This window comes from Eptatretus burgeri, chromosome 17 (genome assembly GCF_056783735.1).
Source record: "Eptatretus burgeri isolate ZD-2024b chromosome 17, Ebu_testis_v1, whole genome shotgun sequence".
NCBI lineage: Eukaryota > Metazoa > Chordata > Myxini > Myxiniformes > Myxinidae > Eptatretus > Eptatretus burgeri.
In genome coordinates, this window is record NC_140977.1 from 21,661,232 (window position 1) to 21,680,493 (window position 19,262).

General features: G+C 42.3%; 1 protein-coding gene across 6 annotated transcripts in view; it reads right to left on the reverse strand.

Moving 5' to 3' along the window:
- The window catches only part of RAPGEF2 (Rap guanine nucleotide exchange factor 2), a 201,489-nt gene that overhangs the window by 146,924 nt on the left and 35,303 nt on the right, over positions 1-19,262 (reverse strand). For all 6 annotated transcript variants that reach the window (XM_085861240.1, XM_085861243.1, XM_085861238.1 and 3 more), the window contains exon 3: positions 16,077-16,133. In XM_085861240.1, the coding sequence (XP_085717366.1) occupies positions 16,077-16,133 (57 nt within the window). The remainder of the gene's footprint in view (positions 1-16,076; positions 16,134-19,262) is intronic.

Here is a 19,262-nt window from a genome sequence, read left to right on the forward strand (position 1 = left end):
GAAATGATTCGTCCTTGTTACACACCCAACCTGTCCACCAAGTTTCATCCGGATCGGTCCACAACATTTTGAGATATCCTGCACACACAAAAAAAAAAACAAGACAGACAGACAGACAAACAGAAAGGTGAAATCATAACCTCCTTCACCTTCGGTGGCAGAGGTAATAACATGCACAAAACAATTACCAAGGAATACCTGCAGAGAACGAGGCTGATCCTGAAAACATACCTCTCCCCATGAAACAAAATCAATGCCATGAACTACGGTGCCTTCATAAAGTATTCACACTCCTTCACTCTCACACCTTGCTGTGTTTCAGCCTGAATTTAAAATGCATTGTATTTAAATTTTTGTCACCGATCTACACAAAATACCCAATCAGGACAAAGTGGAATTTTTTTATTTTAGAATTTTTGACAAGTTAATTAAAAATAAAAAGCAGAAATGTCATGCGTCAATAAGTGTTCAACCCCTTTGCTGTGACACTCGAAATTGAGCTCAGGTGCATCCAATTTCCTTTTATCGTCCTTGAGATGTTTCTACAACTTGATTGGAGTCTACCTGTCACAAATTCAATTGATTGGACATGATTTAGAAAGAAACACACCTTTCTATCTAAGGTCCCACAGTTGACAGTGCATGTCAGAGCAGAAACTCCACCAAGAAGACCAAGAAACTGTCCGTAGAACTCCGAGATAAAATTGTGAGAAGGCATAGATCTGGGGAAGGGTATAAAACAATTTCTAAATTGTTGAAAGTTCCCAAGAGCACAGTGAGCTCCATCATTAGGAAATGGAAAGAGTATTAGTCCAAGAGCATTAGGTCAAAATAGGCCCTAACCTGGACATTTTTAGTAACAAGCTGATTTTTTCAGGATAGGTCCAGGAATATGTCTAGAATAACATACTAAAAGTCCTCATAAATCCTCCTTGAGCGTTTTCCGCAATCCAAGATGGCGTCCAAAATGGCCGCCTCTTCTGTTTTTCTCATAACTTTGCAAGCAGGTTTCCCCAAAACACACTTTAAATGTCTACATATATGTTTTGAAGTATGAGGAACTCATTAGAATACATCTTAAGAGATGCTGAAGCACGCAAGTACCAATAAGACCTCTTGAGTTCTTCCAAAAGTCCAGGCAGATGCAGACGCCGACACCCTGATTGTCTCCACAGCACTAGCGCTGGCAGAGTCAGAACATGTGCCAGTTGCTGTCGTTGGTACGGACACAGACTTACTGGTAATGCTAGTTGCTCGGGCAACCTCTTCCACAGATGTGTACATGCTATGCCGCAGTAATCCTCTCACGGTCTTCAACATTCATGAGATTCAGCATGCCATAGGGGACACAAGAAATCACTTGATGTTTCATCATGCTGTGACGGGATGTGACACGGTCTCTGCGATCTATCGTCAGGGCAAGCGTAAAGCTTTCAACATGGTGCACAAGAAGCGGGACTACGACTTGCTGGATACCTTCACAAACAGTGGAAGCACCCATGACGAGGTGGAAAAAGCTGGGGAAGGCTTCATTCTTAAGCTTTATGGAGCCAGCAGTTTTGAATCTCTTGATGACTACCGTCACATCGCATACAAACGGGCAATCGGTCGCAGTTCCCTGAGTTCATCCTTTCAGCTAGAAAGTCTACCTCCAACTAGTGCTGCAGTAAAGCAACATTCATATCGCGCCTATCTTACCGTCCAGGAATGGATGAGTAACTCCTTATCTCCAACAGAATGGGGCTGGCGATTTCAGGACGGGACTCTTACCCCGGTAGAAACAGACATTGCTGTTGCACCCGACACTTTGCTGAACATGGTGGCATGTGGGTGTAAACCAGATGGTTGCAGAAGCATGACATGTAGCTGCAAGAAACTTGGGCTCTTTTGTACCTCAATGTGCAGTAAATGCAGTGGTCTCAATTGCAACAATACAGCACCAACTCTTATAGATGCCGACGATGATATTACCCCAACTTCAGAGGACATCAACATTGAAGATACAGCATCCGACGATGAAGACAATGACTGATGCAACTAGGTGTGTGCATGCGTAAGGTAAAGATTCATCTGAAACTTTTGAGGTTTGAATCTCTAGCATGATCTTGTTTTGAATGTCTTTGCCTCTTGAAACAGGCTAAAACAGCAGTGTGTTGATAAGTGGCGGACATTTTGAGCACCATTTGAATTTCAGAAAGAACTTCAGCGGTTTTATTGTTTCCTTTGTACTTCAAAGTATCTGAATGAGTTCCTTATTTCTCAAGACATAATATATTTAGAGATTTAAAGTGCATATTGAGGTAACTTAGTCACAGGGTCATGAGAAAAACAGGAAATTGCAACCATCTTTGGCACCATTTTGGATTTTGGGACTAGTTCAAGTAGTTTTATTGGTATAGATATGCGTGTTTCAAATCTGCGAATAAGAATTTATCTAGATTCCTTGACTCCCATAACATATATAAAGACATTTTAGTGTGCTTTATTGGGTTACTTAGTTGCAGAGTTATGAGAAAACAACAACAGGAAAAGGGGCATTTCGGGCGCCATTTTGAATTTCAGGATGAGCTCAAGTGTTTTTATTGGTAAATGCGTGTTTTTGAAAAATTCCCAATAAGTATATGATTCATTTCATTGAGTCGCAAAACATATATTAAAACATTTAAAGTGCGTGTTGAAGTACCTTGGTGTAAAACCAGAAACGGCAGCAATTTCAGACGCCATTTTGGATTTCTGAAAGAGCTTAAGCGGTTTTATTCGTTTTTGTGTGTTTCAAAATCTTCCGATATGTATTGTATTGAGTTCCTTATACTTCAAAACATATGTGTAGACATTTAAAATGTGTTATAGGTAAACCTACTTGCAAAGTTATGAGAAAAACAGGAAATGGTGGCCATTTTGGACGCCATTTTGGATTGCGGAAAACGCTCAAGGAGGATTCATGAGGACTTTTAGTATGTTATTTCACACACATTCCTGGACCTTTCCTGAAAAAATCAGCTTGTTACCAAAAATGTCCAGGTTAAACCCTAATGCTCTTGGACTATATGGAACTACACAGACTCTTCATAGAGCAGGCCGTCAAACCAAAAAACGGCACGTGAAAGACACCGAGAGCATTAGGCAAAATATTCTGTGGTCTGATGAGACGAAAATTGAACGCTTTGGCCAAATACAAAGTGCTACGTCTGGTGGAAAATCATGCTATGGGGATGCTTTTCAGCGGCAGTGACTGGGAGATTTGTAAGGTTAGAGATAACAATGAATTCAGCCAAATACAGGCCAATCCTTGAAGAGAACCTGCTTCAGAGTGCAAAAGACCCAAGACTGCGACGAAGATGTATGTTCCAACAGGACAATGGCCCCAAACATACACCCAAAGCAACACGAGAATGGCTTCAGAACAAGAACGTGAAAGTCTTTGAGTGACCCAGCCAAAGCCCAGACTTGAATCCCATTGAGAATCTGTGGAAATACTTGAAGGTTGCTGTTCACTGATGCTCATCATCCAACTTGACAGAGCTTGAGCAAATCTGCAAATAAGAATGGGAGAAAATCCCCAAAACCAGATGTGCAAAGCTGACACAGACATACAAAAGACGACTCGAAGCTGTAACCACTGCCAAAGGCGCTTCTACAAAGTATTGACTCAGGGGGCCGAATACTTATGTCAATTAAATATTTCTGTATTTTATTTTTAATTAACTCATAAAAACATGTTTTCACTTTGTCATTAATGGGGTATTTTGTGTATATCGGTGACAAAAAATATAAATATATTTTAAATTCAGGCTGTAACAACAAAATGTGACAAAAGTCAAGGGGGGGGGGTTGAATACAATCTGAAGCCTGATTGTCAGAAAGCGAACAATCGCTGTCGTTTGGCACCACATTTTCATTAAACCTGGTTGTCGTATTGGGCTCATGGAATGGAATCCGTCTGTGACGGGGTTTCGGCTAGTCCCTGGGAATATTACTACAGCAATTGTCATTGGAAGTTGTCCGGGGCTCAGTGACGATCCTGAAAAGAGCCCTCAGAACAAAATTTGAGAACGGGAAAACTTCACAACTTGATCCATGAATCATGAACCCCCCCTCCCTGACCAAAACAGAGGTGGATACTTCGAGACCTGGGAGGACTTGGTTCCACCTTCTGAAACCAGCATATGGACATAACACCCAATCACGCACGCACACGCACACACACGCGAGGATCTCTGTGCAGCAGTTCCCTTACAGCAGCGCCACATGCACTGGTCTCCATGAGGCCCCACCTGACAGCAAAGGTGCACGTGGCTGATTTACCTCAGGAATAATCAGACGAAAAGAAGAGTAGGGACGAAATGAAGGAGAAAATGATTTAAGCAACCCGAGCTATTAGATCATTGAAACGCACTCCCTTGTTGTCCCGCTAAACAAAAGAAAAGGGACTATCTACATGTATAATAAAGGAATAACTGTCTTGGGACACCTATCTGTTGTATGCATGCAGTTCCAAGAACCGCAACAATATATATATATATATATATATATATATATATATATATATATATATATATATATATATATATATATATATATATATATATATATATATATATATACTGCATTTTATCATATTATCATATCATGGGTCAAAACGATATAGTGACATGCGCGTGACACGGCGCATGACCGTAAACTCCAGCTGAGTTTACAGCTGAGAATTGCAATATATCACCAGGCTGTGTCATGCTGGATGTGTGAATGAGGCCACTTCAGGCACCAGGAGCCTGGCAGGGCGGGGCCATGGAAGGGCACGATTCGGATGACGGCGCGTTGCTTCAGGTCGTCGCTCCACCCTTCACCTGGGGCTTGTGGAGGGCAGATCACAGGTCCGTCCTGTCTGTATGTCTGTCTCTCTCCATCCATCCATCTGCCTGCCTGCCTGCCTGCCTCTCACCCTCCTTTTACTCTCTGCTCCACCCTCTCTTCACTGCACCTCGCTGTCTGCCTGTTGCTGCATCTACACTTGGCATTGGTGTGTGACAGACATTCTTCTGGAGCAGTGTGGAGCACACGTTTCCACGAGCCCCGGCAAAGTGATTAAGCAAGAGATAACGCGCCAAATCTTAAGGTGGGATCGCTCAAGCGGAGCGTCTCCCAGAGCATACTGGGTTGCGTTGGTTGGCCGACTGCACCAGGTATTGAGAGGCCGTTAGTTCTCATCTGCTCTCCTTCCATCTGGCTAACTTATCTTCATCGAGTTTGTTTGTTTGTGCATGTGATGGCACCTGTCGTAACATAAGTTAAGATTGTAGAAGATATAACGGGATGTCTGCTCTGTCTGCTTTTGCAAAATGCTTGCCTTTTGTCGCACCACACAAATTCCTTGCTGCCCCTGCTGTACATACCAATAAACCCAATTTAATGTGCCACATACCTTTCCTTGCCTGATTGTAAATAAATGTTTTGTGTGGAAGTGTTCCCAAGTCGTTTTCGTCTTTTCCTTCATTGGTCCAGCATGGTCCGTATCCTAGCCTAGCCGGGACATGAGCCCCCAACGATCTGTTTTTTTTCGAGCCAGTCCGTCCTTGGCAGTTATGCTTAGCTGCACCTGATCCAGTGAGGTGATCCGGTTTGAACAAGGCGTACCGAGGGCATGCTCCCCGGTAATTAGATCACGTGAACATTTTAGGTAACCGGTTTCCATGGAATGGAGGACCCCAAGTAACATGGTTGAATTATTGGCGTTCACGGTCGACTAGCGACCCGCCGTGTCACGGAGCTATCCGTGTGCGATGGCCTGCGATTCCGGAAAGTCTGGTGGGAACCCGAGGTAGCTTCCCTCCCCCCCCCCTCCCTTGTGGTCTTCTCGCCTCGACCCCAGGTCCGCAACAATATATATATATATATATATATATATATATATATATATATATATATATATATATATATATATATATATATATATATATATAAAAACATTATATTATATTATCCAAATATATATATATATATATATATATATATATATATATATATATATATATATATATATATATATATATATATATATATATATTGTTGCAGAAATGGCCCTTAGAGTGTTATTAAATATAGGTTTAGCCCAGATCCCCCATTAAATGCATGTTTAGCCAGGTTGTTCGGTAAATGGACGTTACATGTGTGTTGGGAGGTGTAAGAGGCTGTTTATTGTTCGCACATTGGTGGTGGACCGAGACGTTTTTCTTCTTCGTTCCTTTCTCCGAAGGAAACTCCGCCCAGTGCTCTGGGAGGGGGAGGAGTCTGTCGGCTTCGTAAAGGGGCGCGCCCCAAAAAGAAAGAGGAAGTGAAATTGAGAGGCAAGCGAGCGCCGGGAAGGCGGTGGTGAAACCGAGCGCTGAGGTGGCGCGATCGGTTTTTCGTGAAGAGCGGGCCAAAAGAAAGGCAAGGAAGAGAGGCAAGAGGTCTGTCTGCCATCGGCTGGAGGAGAAACTCGCGGTGCGTGTGGTCGGCGATCCGTAAGAGAGGAACGGCCTGCACCTGAGGGTCGAGTCTGCCATCTGCCGAGGGAGTTACTGAGCCTGAGTGTCAAGTGAGGATTTCTGCAGTATAGAAACGACTAGTGGGAGGCTGCAATCTGCGTCGGGAGGAACTGGCTGCTGTGTGAGTCAGCGATTGACTTTATGAGGAGGTGATCGACAGGTTCAACCTGCGTCTAACCACAGAGCCTCTGTCCTTACTCATCTCACGGCTCGACATGTTTGTCAATCCGCCTGCGCAGCCCAACACCCCGATTTGGCCTTGTCTGGTGAACAGGCCCCAGGCCTGGATTTGTATGCTGGACTTTGTGAAAAGCCAGCTGGAGCATACCATAGATCATTCATCTTGGGCCGTCGACCTTACGGGGGCTGAACACGCTGAGGCTGTGTGCGTGGGCGGTGCGACAAAAGGACGACGCCGCCATTTTGCCACGCGGCGTGTTTGAGCTTGGGTGCTCGAATCCGTGGAGATCGGCTTGTCACAAGCCACATTCGGGCCTTTGACACTTTTCCTCTCGTCCATGAAGCATCACCAAGTACTTCGTGTCTTGTCTGCATGCTGTCCATGTCTTGTCTGCATGTTGTCTGAGGTTTATCTCGCTAGGGTCCCCTTCGAAACCCGTAATCCATAGCTCCCAAGTTAAGAACAGGTTATAGATTAATTATAACATTGTCGTGCATGCTTTGCTTGTGTTGTGTTCCCCGATGTGTCCCCAATAAATCTGGCTGATCCGTATGAAGTTGCTGCTTTGAGTTTGTTCATGCCATGCTGAGAAACGATTCGCTCGTTTGGTAGATAAAACCAAATTGGTTACAGACTGGCAGAATTCGCTCGGTCTCTGACAAAACCAGTCTTAAACCAGGGACTATTCCCCCAGCTAGCAAGGCACAGGTGTATTTTGGTATCGTGATCTGAGGCGCGTAACCTGAGAATTGTGCCGAACCAGCCGGCATTATAACCCGGAGACGGCGGTGCTGTTAAGTGACGTCCAAATCCTTAACACTGGGGTCAAGAGTCGGGTGCGAATCGCGCCACCGCTGAATCCATAACAATATATTATATTTTACATTTTATATTATATTATCTATATATAAATATATTATACATACACATACATCAACATTCTGTGTGTGTGTGTGTGTGTGTGTGTGTGTGTGTGTGTGTGTGTGTGTGTGTGTGTGTGTGTGTGTGTGTGTGTGTGTGTGTGTGTGTGTGTGTGTGTGTGTGTGTGTGCCTCAACAATATGGATGCAAAATTAAGACGTCAAAACATATACTATGATGCCATTCTGTATTGCCTTATGAGTAACAGCTGACTGATGACGTGCAATCATTACGTCACATTGTAAAGCCTTCGATTGAGTATTCCGAACACTAAGCACCAGCCCTCTCCCTGCTATTAATTAAATTTTTCTGATATATTCAAGTTTGTATACATTTTGAGACACTATGTACACACACGCACCCACAACCTGACAAGGCAGGAGCACTGATTATCCTCATAGTAAGTTTGCAGGCCTCCTCCCTCTCTATTCATTCCCCAAAGCAACCTGACAAGGCAGTAGCAGTCACTGCCACCCCCTAAAGGCAACAACCACATACTACAACTGTGAAGTCACAATAATGATATCACACACACATATATATACATACATATATATATATATATATATATATATATATATATATATATATATATATATATATATATATATATATAGTTGATTAAGTGGTTATTGAAAGAGCTTTATATTCAAGAGCACGAGGTTACAATGACATGCAAACTGGAAGAGAAACTAAAAATGTTGCGTATTCATAATTAACTTGAAAAAATGGGAAGTCATGTGACCCAAAATGCAATATAATTTTATATGCAATATTTAAAGTGTGCTTTCATTATTATGATTACTTAATCATCAATAAATTGCTATTTATTAATATAACTTGATAATTAACATTATTTAAAACTTATCAATACCTATGCACATCATAGATCAGAGACACAGATGTAGAAATCACTTTTGAATTTCCCTTCTAACGTATCAAGTCCGGTCTCCTTCGACTGTTTTAAAAGCCCAATGTGCTTGAATTCTGTCAACAGCTAAAAAAACTCAAGTGAACAACAACAATAATAATAATAATAATAATAATAATAATAATAATAATAATAATGAATAGCAATACTGTCACTGTGATCAACAGAAAAATACAAAATCGGCCAAAATATAGCAAAATCTTGTTTTGGTTTCATGACCGAAAGTGTACAAGTTTCTAAAACTTGGCAATATACATGGCAATCGCTGACAATGTTAATACCAAACCTTTCCCACTTCCTTTCTGAACAAAACACCACCAACTAGTTTGGCAAATGATTCAACCTCATTTATTAATAAACACAAGATAATGTTACCCCCAATATTTTGTATGGCTGTCAGAAAGCGAACAATCGCTGTCGTTTGGCACCACATTTTCATTAAACCTGGTTAACAATGCTGATATTGAAATCCTTCATTGGGAAACTGAAATGACTTGGGTTTCGATTAATATTCACCAGTCAATTCATTAACTGCACAGAACAGGACGTGCCTTGCCCACATCCTTGCCTTATAATCGTCCGAGGGTGCCGTGATGACGGCATATTACTGGTCGATGGCTTTGGCGTTCCAACACATTCCTGGCAACAATTTTATTCCACACACGGAGGACACGTGCACTGGAAAATTAGTCCGATTCCTCATCATCCATCGTGCTGAATGAGTTTCGGCAGATGGCCTATGAACTTTAACCGCTTCGATTTGCAGGTACATCTTGCAGTTGCACAGTTTTTACATTTACAGTACACAACGTCCATTAATTCCTGTGGTAGGGGGTCGTCTACGATCAATTGTGGGTGCAATTTACCACTGATAGGATCCTTGTACCATCCATTATCAATGGGCAAAGGGTGATCAGGAGAAGGATTGTTCGTCAAATACCAAACCTGGCTCTGGTAGCGGACACGTTTGGTGTGCTGGGTAAGACATTCCTGGGTTGGAGGAAGCTTTTCTCTATCTTTGGTGTTTTTATGAAACAACATGTATCGCACATCATTGATTGCTGTCGTATTCGTATTTGGCAAGGAGATTCGGCAAGTGAACTCCACATGTTTCTCTGTGGCCTCAGAAAGAGCTCCACATTCAAGATTTTTCAATGGAGTTGCATGCTTCTGGAATGTCTTCCATGTGGAATTTTTGGCCACGCCCACTCAGTTGCCTGACAGTGTCACATCCTGTAAAAGGCATGACATGCTGGGATGTTCCTTTGGAGAGTTTGAGTTAACTGGATGGCACGGACAGCAATAAATCGTCGCTGTAATGCAGTGCCTGTTCTCATCCATATATTGACTCATTTGTGCTGCCAAGTGAACCAAGAGCACCAACACATCTGCGTCTCTCCATGAGATCATGAGATGTTCGAACCCTGCTTGGCAAGCTTCCTCAGCATGTCATACAATGCGTGTATCAGCCTCCTCTTGGGGTGATTAAAATAGATGGACAACTGATCCTTGGGATAATTCTGCAGTAGTTTCATCAGCAAAGCCTCCAGATGTGATTAACTCACACTTTTGCAAAGTGTTCTTGCAAAAAGATCAGAATTTCCACATTCAGAAATTCACTCAGATTCGATTTGTTGTCTGGGAGGTCGATTAATTGTTTACAGCTCACAGGTAAAGGAACGTCTCTGCCATCAATCTAATGGCATATAGATCTGCTTAGACCTACTCGGTTTGCCTGGGTACCAGATATGATTGGCTCTTTCCTTTATCAATCAGACAACACCTACCCTTGAGCATCCCTGACGAAATGACTGAATACTGCATTAACGAATGCATCAGAAAGACCCCCAAATGTGTCTGACCATGTTGGTTTTCCAATCTCTTGCACCAAGGCTTGACCATCAATAATGGTGCAAGTTTTAAGTTCTGAAGTTGGAAGGGTCCCGATGCTCATATCTTCCCGAGGTCTCCTTGGATAATTCCAAGTGCAGCCGAGTTGGTGGATCGTGGATTTTCAGCTGTGTTTGCTATGGAGAGTGGGACTGGTGATAGTTCATGACACAAAAGCTTTTTGAGATCTATGTCACATCTGGCATCTTTGGCCACCAGAAGCCGCTGAAAGAGCACTTTGTCCACTTTTGCCGTTTTGCCCCTTTGGGTCGGATCCTTTTTGTTCTCCACAGTGAACATCGTTTTGTGACCAACACTTTGTGATTGTTTCAGCTTTGTGTTGAACCCCACTTTCATTCTACATATCTGGGTCTCCACAAACTCTCTCATCTGTTTTCTCCATGTGTTTACGCCGTGAGCAAAGCAGTCTTGATGTTTTTAGTGGCAATGTCCCGAGTAGCAAAGCACGTCAAGTCTTGACTGTTTGTAGTGAAGACTGAGAATCGTTCAAGTTGATCCACCAGATTTTGAACATCTTCTCTGTCTTGTTTGATCCTTGAAGTACCGATATCCTTGTTGGCAGAAGGTGCATATTCCGCATCTTCTGTGGTTAAGCCGAACATGACGGACATCTCATGGACGAGATGGCGACGCTCATTGTATGTCAAGGACCATTTGTCCCTGGCACTGGCTGATCAGGTAATCCTTACTAAACCACCCGTTACCTTGCCAACTTTGTTCACATGTTCCAACAAGAAGTCAGTGCTGATTTCATTGAATGTTTTGTGTGTAGTTTTCACGACAAAATTTCCATCCTCGGACTGCTGGTACACATCTGGATTAGAAATTTCCAGCTGGTGTACATGTGCTGCAAACACTGTTCCCCATCTCATATAGTTATTATGGTTATGGTGGTCAAACCAGGGCAACATGGCAAGAAAGGCAGATTTATGCATCTGCCAATCACCTGTGCATTCCAAATGTATGAACTGCAGCAATATTACAACCATTTTCATGCAACATCTCCAGTAGAGGCTTGTTGATGACAATGAATCATCATACTGCTTCAGTCGTTGCAGGATATGCACATTTTTTACTTCATCTGCTCGCTCTTGCATTACTTCAGATGGGTATCCTGCTCCTCACTGTCATCCAAGGAATTCGCCAGTTGCTCAGATATTCTTTGGATATCTGCATCATAAATTCCTTGGTCTTTAGCCCACCCGAGGAAGCCATATACAGTGCCCTTCAGAAAGTATTCATACCCCTCGACTTTTTCACATTTTGTTGTTCCAGCCTGAATTTAAAATGGCTTAAACTTAAATGCTGTTTTTGTCACCAATCCACACAAAATACCCCATAATGACAAAGTGAAAGCATGTTTTGAGAAATTTTTAAAAATTAATTAAAAATGAAAAGCTGAAATGTTTTGTATCAATAAGTTTTCAACCCCTTTCCTACGGCAATCCAAATTGAGCTCAGGTTCATCCAATTTTCTTTGATCATCCATGAGATGTCTCAACAACTTCATTGGAGTCCAACTGTGGCCAATTCAAATGATTGGACACTATTTAGAAAGAAACACACCCTTCCATATAAGGTCCCACAGTTGACAGTGTATGTTGGTGCAGAAACTCTTCCACAAAGTCCAAGGAACTGTCCGTCGAGCTCCGAGATAGAATTGTGAGGAGGTGCAGATCTGGGGAAGGGTTCAAAATTTCTAGATTGTTGAAAGTTCCCAAGAGCACAGTGAGTTCCATCATTAGGAAATGGAAAGAATATGGAACGACCCAGACTCTTCCTAGAGCTGGCTGTCTGAACAAAGTGAGCAACCACGCAAGAAGGACCTTGGTCAAGGAGGTGAGCAAGAACCCAATGACCACTCTGACAGAACCAAAGAGTTCCTTGGCTGAGATGGGAGAACCTGTCAGAAGGACAAGTCTCTGCAGCACTTCACAAATCCAGGCTTTATAGGAGCGTGGCCAGACGGAAGCCACTCTTGAGGAAAAAGGAACATGACAGCATGCCTAGAGTTTGCAAAAAGGCATACGAGAGACTCTGAGAGCATGAGGCAAAATATTCTGTGGTCTGATGAGATGAGAATTTAACTCTTTTTGCCTGAATGCAAAGCGCTACGTATGGCATAAACAGAGCACAGCTCATCACCCAGCTAATACCATCCCTGCCGTGAGGCATGGTAGTGGCAGCATCATACTATGGTGATGTTTTTCAGTGGCAGGGAATGGGAGACTTGTAAGGATTGAGGGAACAATGAATGGAGCCAAATACAGGCAAATCCTTGAGGAGAACCTGCTTCAGAGTGCAAAAGTCCTCAGACTGCGGCGAAGATTTACATTCCAACAGGACAATGACCTCAAGCATACAGCCAAACCAACACTGGAATGGCTTCAGAACAAGAACATGAAAGTCATTGAATGGCCCAGTCAAAGACCAGACTTGAATCCCATACGAGGAAGAATTGGAGAAAATCCCCAAAACCAGATGTGCAAAGCTGATACAGACATCCCGAAGAAGACTCTAAGCTGTAATCACCGCCAAAGGAGCTTCCACAAAGTATTAACTCAGGAGGTTGAATACTTATTGACTCAAAACATTTCAGCTTTTCATTTTTAATGAATTTGTAAAAATTTCCAAAAACATGTTTTCACTTTGTCATTCTGGGGTATTTTATGTAGATCGGCGACAAAGAAATTAATGTTTAATCCATTTTAAATTCAGGCTGTAACACAACAAAATGTGGCAAAAGTGGAGGGGTGTGAATACTTTCTGAAGGCACTGTAATTAGCCAAAGAACCTCCAGTGTAAGCTTGTGTGCTCGGATTGTTGGATTGTATGATTTGGCTGACGTGTTGTTACAAGCTGTGTTTTCCCGAAAGACGCACTCCTGCTCACACTTATTGAAGACCAGAATCTGTGTAGTGCTGTTCAATAGGTTTCATGAGGTTTTTGGCAATGTGGAAGCTCCCAAGATGAAGAAAGATCTTATATTACTGCAAACGTCTGACTGATATACTGTATGCTGTTATTTGGTTCGGAAATGAACTGGGAAAGTTTTGTTTTAAACATTTTTCAGCATTTACCATGTATATAACAAAGTTTAAGAAACTATTGCACCCTTTCAGTCATGAACCAAAACAAGATTTTGCTTTATTTTAGCCTATTTTGCATTTTCCTGTCAACCACAGCTGCAGAATTGATCATTGATATATGTATTGATTAATAACGCAGGCCTCATTAATCCAGTAATTTTGATATCAAATTTAGGGATGCAGCGATATAATTAATGGATTTATGGCCGATCGTGCATATTTTTGCAAAATTGGTATAGCACGCTTACACCTTATTTTGCAAAACATGTCACTACTTGGAAAATAATAATAATAAATAAATAAAAATCACAATATGAAGTGTCATCCAGGCTGGTTGCGATGGATATAGGTCAAAGATAAACCCTGGCCTGGAGGACAGCTTGTAAAATTTAGGTACCCCGATGTGATTCTTCGAGCTCTTTTGAGACTATTCCTCTGGAATATCAGTGGTGAAGAATGACTTTTAAAAATTCCCAGATCCGAATCCAGAATCGCATCTTCACCAAAATTGAATCAGTTCTTGTCACACACCCAACCTGTCCAGCAAGTTTTGTCCGAATCTGTCCGCAACTTTTTGAGACATTCTCTTCACAGGAAAACAGACAGACAGAAGGGGAGAAAACAACCTCCGTCCACCTTCGGTGGCGGAGGTAACAAACACCCTTTTGGACATTTGTGAGGGTCTTATACTGCTTGTGCGGATGGCCTACGTTAACGGCCCAAACAGAAAACACTTATGGTATGACCATACTTATTGGCCCTGAGGGTCAGCATGTATGTGTTTTCGTTTGACTACGAGTTTAGTCCTTCTCATCAAGGTGCGCATCTGCTTGCTTGCACCAGTGTTTGTATACACTGTTAAGAAAATGACTTGGGGGTGATTAGTTAATGAGGTGTTAATTATTCAGCAGTTATATCGTTGGGAATGTCAGCATAAGTGAGTGTAAACCCAAATTTGAATAGACCAGAATTGAATGTATCGTAAAGATTCTCGATCAGCCTTTATCCTCGTGTCTGTCTCTTTTCCAACAACCATCCATGTTTTATCCTCAATCACCCCCATTGTACTTTCAAACGACACACACACACACACACACACACACACACACACACACACACACACACACACACACACACACACACACACACACACACACAATTTTTGAATCAGACTGCCTCATAGATAGTATGCAATACACAATACCGTACGTCACTTCCGCTGGGAGAACGAGGCTGCATTATGCTGCTGCCATTATGGAAGACAAAATAAGGTGTTCATAACGAGAGGTATAAATGAGCTGGTGCGATTTCTAAGTGAAAACGACGTGCGTTTGTGCCGTCTTTGGATGCTCTGATGGTGCTAAGAAAGAAAAGTACCTCGATCGTTTTATCGAGTCTGAGAAAATTGTAACAAATCGAGCAACTCAAACTGAAGAATTATCAAGAAAACGGTCGGCAAGGTGGCTCAACAACGTTTCACACGGCGAACTCGTTGACGGCAAGAGGGAAATTTGTATGTGGAGCGACCCACTTCATCAGTAGTACTTCCCCGTGCTGCACTTCGGATTAATTCATGTATTTTAGTCTTGATCTGTGCTTTGCCGTGGCGAAACATCTATCATTACAAAATCAAAACGAGCTACGGCAGTAACTTCAGTGTGCAGGCCACCAATTAATATGTACCATCGTCTACACCACAAATGTAAAAGCAAGACTTCCTGTACCTTAAGCAGTGCTATATATCGGAATACTTCAATTCAATTCCAATATTTTTTTTTTCGTTCATTCAAGTTGTGAATGCCTGGTGTTAGCTTAATGGTTAGGCTAGTGGGCTTTGGATCCTTGGATCCTGAGTTCAAATCCCGCTCAGCTGTTGAATTAATACCAGGTGGGGTTGACTCTGCCCGTAATCTTTCCGAGGTCGGCAAAATGAGTGCCAGCATGCTGGTATCCTGTGTCAGAGTGGCGACCTGTCCAGGATTGTGCCCAATAGCCAAGGAGTCTGCTTAGACAGTACCAACGCTCTGCACAGAGGATGGTCCCAATGGATGGATTGATGTTCCAGGGGTCCCTGCTAATATGGCAATTATATTTGCCATGTGATCCAAGCATCATGAGTTGCGATCTCCGATGGGAATAATAAAGGGGACCAACATTTATTTTTACATCAAATAAGTTATACAATGCACACTCTGCCATGCAGTGCTTTTGTCAATCCTTAAAATGAAATAAAAATAATTTTTTTTTTTTAAATCCACTGAAGCCACAACGGCCATTGTCATTCAGGGGAAAGATCCTCTCCAGGAACACATCATTAAAATAAATTGTACCGCGTCATGATGATTGTCCTTTTCTGTTTTATTACCACCAATTTGAACCTCCAGTTATTGATGAGCCTGTCCATGTTTGGTCGCATAGCACAAAAGAACTCACAATCGGCAATCTACCCCATTCAAAAAGGGAGGAAGGAGAAAGTGGGCATGCATGGTTGGGGTTGTATGATGGGCAGATTCTTACTCGTAGAGGACATGGTTGGCATCGTTTTGCTCATATCGAACACGCTTGCACAACGACCTGCAAAGAAAAAGGGCCAAACACAAAAGTCAGCACAAAAGAAAACCAAATTAAGGTGAAAGATAAATAAAGTAATAATATATAGAGCATTTTACTAAAACTAAAAAGCAAACACAAAATAATTACTATTAAAAAAAAATGCCAAAAATGTGTACACACGTACACACACACACACGATTGAAAAGAGGGAGAAGGCAAGGTATTAGTGGGGGGAGGGGGGAGGTTCAAAATGACAATCAACTTATATCAGAGAAAACTGATTATTTTATCAACTGTATCTATTTCCACAATTATTTTAATGTGATGAAAATATTCTCAGCTGGGTGGTCCTGAAAAACAAAACGTCGAGTCAACTTGAGTCATTGGCTCTGTTGACGGGAGCCGAGGTTATGCCTGCATTCGCTGACTCAAGTAACAAGGAAGGGTGAATCGTCTGACAAGGGAGAATATTTTATCTCGACGATGACAACGAGGCCTTTCCAGCACAGACGGCAGAACTCCAGATGTGTTTCGGTGTATAGAAACAGTAGCTTTATACGTAGTAGGTTAAATGGTTTTGGTGTTGCCGCTAAAAGGCTTTGGCTCAACCATTCTTAAGGCCAGAGGTCAAAAGGTAAGTATCGGTGAAGGTCAAAAATTGAGATCATTTGGGGTAAACCTCAGATGATTAGTTACAAATCGAATTTTGTAAGTGCAGAGTTTCGTTTTTCACGCTCCAAACACCTTCAAGCTCACGGTCAACCATTAGAGGGCAATATATATTTTAAAAAATAATAATAATAATAATAAGGACCATCAAGATCAATTTTAGACCCTTATCTGTGTGCTGTACCAAATTTTGTCACTCCAACATTAACCATTTTTACATGGATGGCAAAATTTGTTGAAACGATAATCATGATAATCATAATAATAGTAATCGGAAGAATAGCAATATAACTTTCCTTCCAAAAACAACTTTTTGGGGGTATGCCATGGGTGGATAAGGGGGTTCCCGCTATGCTGACCAAAAAGAGTTCACCAAAAGACCACAGGTATCAATCATCATCATCATCATCATCATCATCCAAGACGTACGGCTGGCAGGATGTCCTTGAGGTACGCACATTCTCCTCTGAGCTGTCCAGCCTAGATTCGACTCCCGACCCAACCAAAAACTGTTTCACAGGCATCAATCAATGTGTGTGCCGTCCCTGAGATGGATGTTGAAGTAGGCATCCCGTGTGCCAGGATTAGTAGGTGGGAGTTGAAGATCCCACGGTGTCCTTTGCGAAGAGTGGGCAAATCACCGGATTTAACTCCCGCTTTAGCAGCGGAACATTGCCACAGTCCAAGCGATGATGCACATGAGAGAAGAATAAGAATATACAAGAGGTATTTCACCTCGAGGGGATCATCAAATGTCACAAAGAACACAAGAAGCATTCCACTCCTTCATGCTTCGACACCCTTACACCGTTTGCGGTTTTCCAAAATCACGAATGATATTTGGCAAAAAAAAGTCATGCAGCATGCTTTCCCAGCCGAGTTCCCAGGAAAAACAAGAGGGCCACTCGGTAGAGCGCACACCTCCGCCACGCAATGCCTGATCCACGAGAACATATATGGCCCATTACATTTTTGAAATATCATGCTATATATCGTTTTTAGCCCGATCTCTCAATGGTGAAGAACCACTTTAAAAATGCTCGTAGTCGGATCCAGATTTGGATCTTCACCAAAATCGAATCGATTTGTCGTGGTCACACACCCAACCAGTCCACCAAGTTTCATCCAAATCCGTCTACAACTTTTTGAGATATCATGCTGTATATCGGTTTAGCACTATCTCTCAATGGTGAAGAATCACTGAAAAAACTAGGGCACACGGTGGAGCGCACACCTCCACCACGCAATGCCTGATCGACGAGAACATATCAAGCTCATTGCATTTTTGAAATATCATACTATATATCGTTTTTAGCCGTATCTCTCAATGGTGAAGAATCACTTTAATCATTAAATAATTCTCGCATCCAGATTCGGATCTTCACCAAAATCGAATCAATTCTTCTTTGTCATACGTCCAACGCGTCGACCAAGTTTCATCAGAATCCGTCTGCAACTTTTTAAGATATCGTGGTATATATCGGTTTCGTCCCATCTCTCAATGGTGAAGAATCACTTAAAAAAATTTTTATCAGATCCGGATCTTCACCAAAATCTAATCAGTTTGTCCTTGTCACACACCGAACATGTCCAAAAAATTTCATCCGGATACGTCAACAACTTTTTGAGATATCCTGCACACAAAGACAGACAGACAGACAAACAAACAAAAAGGGGTGAAATCATAACCTCCTTGACCTTCAGTGGTGAAACCTCAGAATATTGGAAACCTCAGAAAAATCGACTTTCATGGAAACTCACCTGAATGTACTTTCCATGCATCCCATTGCAATTAAATTCCAGAAATACGATAAAAGCATTCCGTAATACAAAGCACGTGATTTTCTGCACAATACCAGCTGATTAGATCACGACAATCGTCGTACTTGCATCCACGTGTGTAGCGGTAACCAAATTGATCATTGTATCACATGTATATTGGGCTGGGAGGCAATTACGACATCAGTCCGCAGGGATCGTCATTTCTAGGGGGCACGACCATTCCGACGATGCAGTACCCTCCTATTGGTTAGGTTCGGTGAGAACAGGAAATTGGAATTTGTTCAGGGTCCCAGAAATAACTCGCCTCCTATTTGTCGAAAAATACCATGGGATATTTAATGTCCATCAACTAATGCTGGCAGATGGGACAACTGCCTAGACGTCCATCAGAGGGACGGCATTCTCTGTGACGCAGAGCCCTGCATGTGAAACAGCAATCAGTTTACATTTGGGTCAGGAATCAAACCCAGAATTAGAGAGCTCAAAGGTGAGTGCGCTACCTCCGCCCCATTCTGTTAAGTAGAGTGACATCCACACACGTCGATGGCTCACTGACTGACTAATGCACCATACTCTGTGTTACGGAGCGTTGGTTCCTCTGAAGCAATTTCTTGGCAAGCGTCATGCTGGGTGGTTTTCCATCCTTCTCCCAGCAGTAGTTAGGGACAGGAATTTGGAATTTGTTCAGGGTGCCAACTC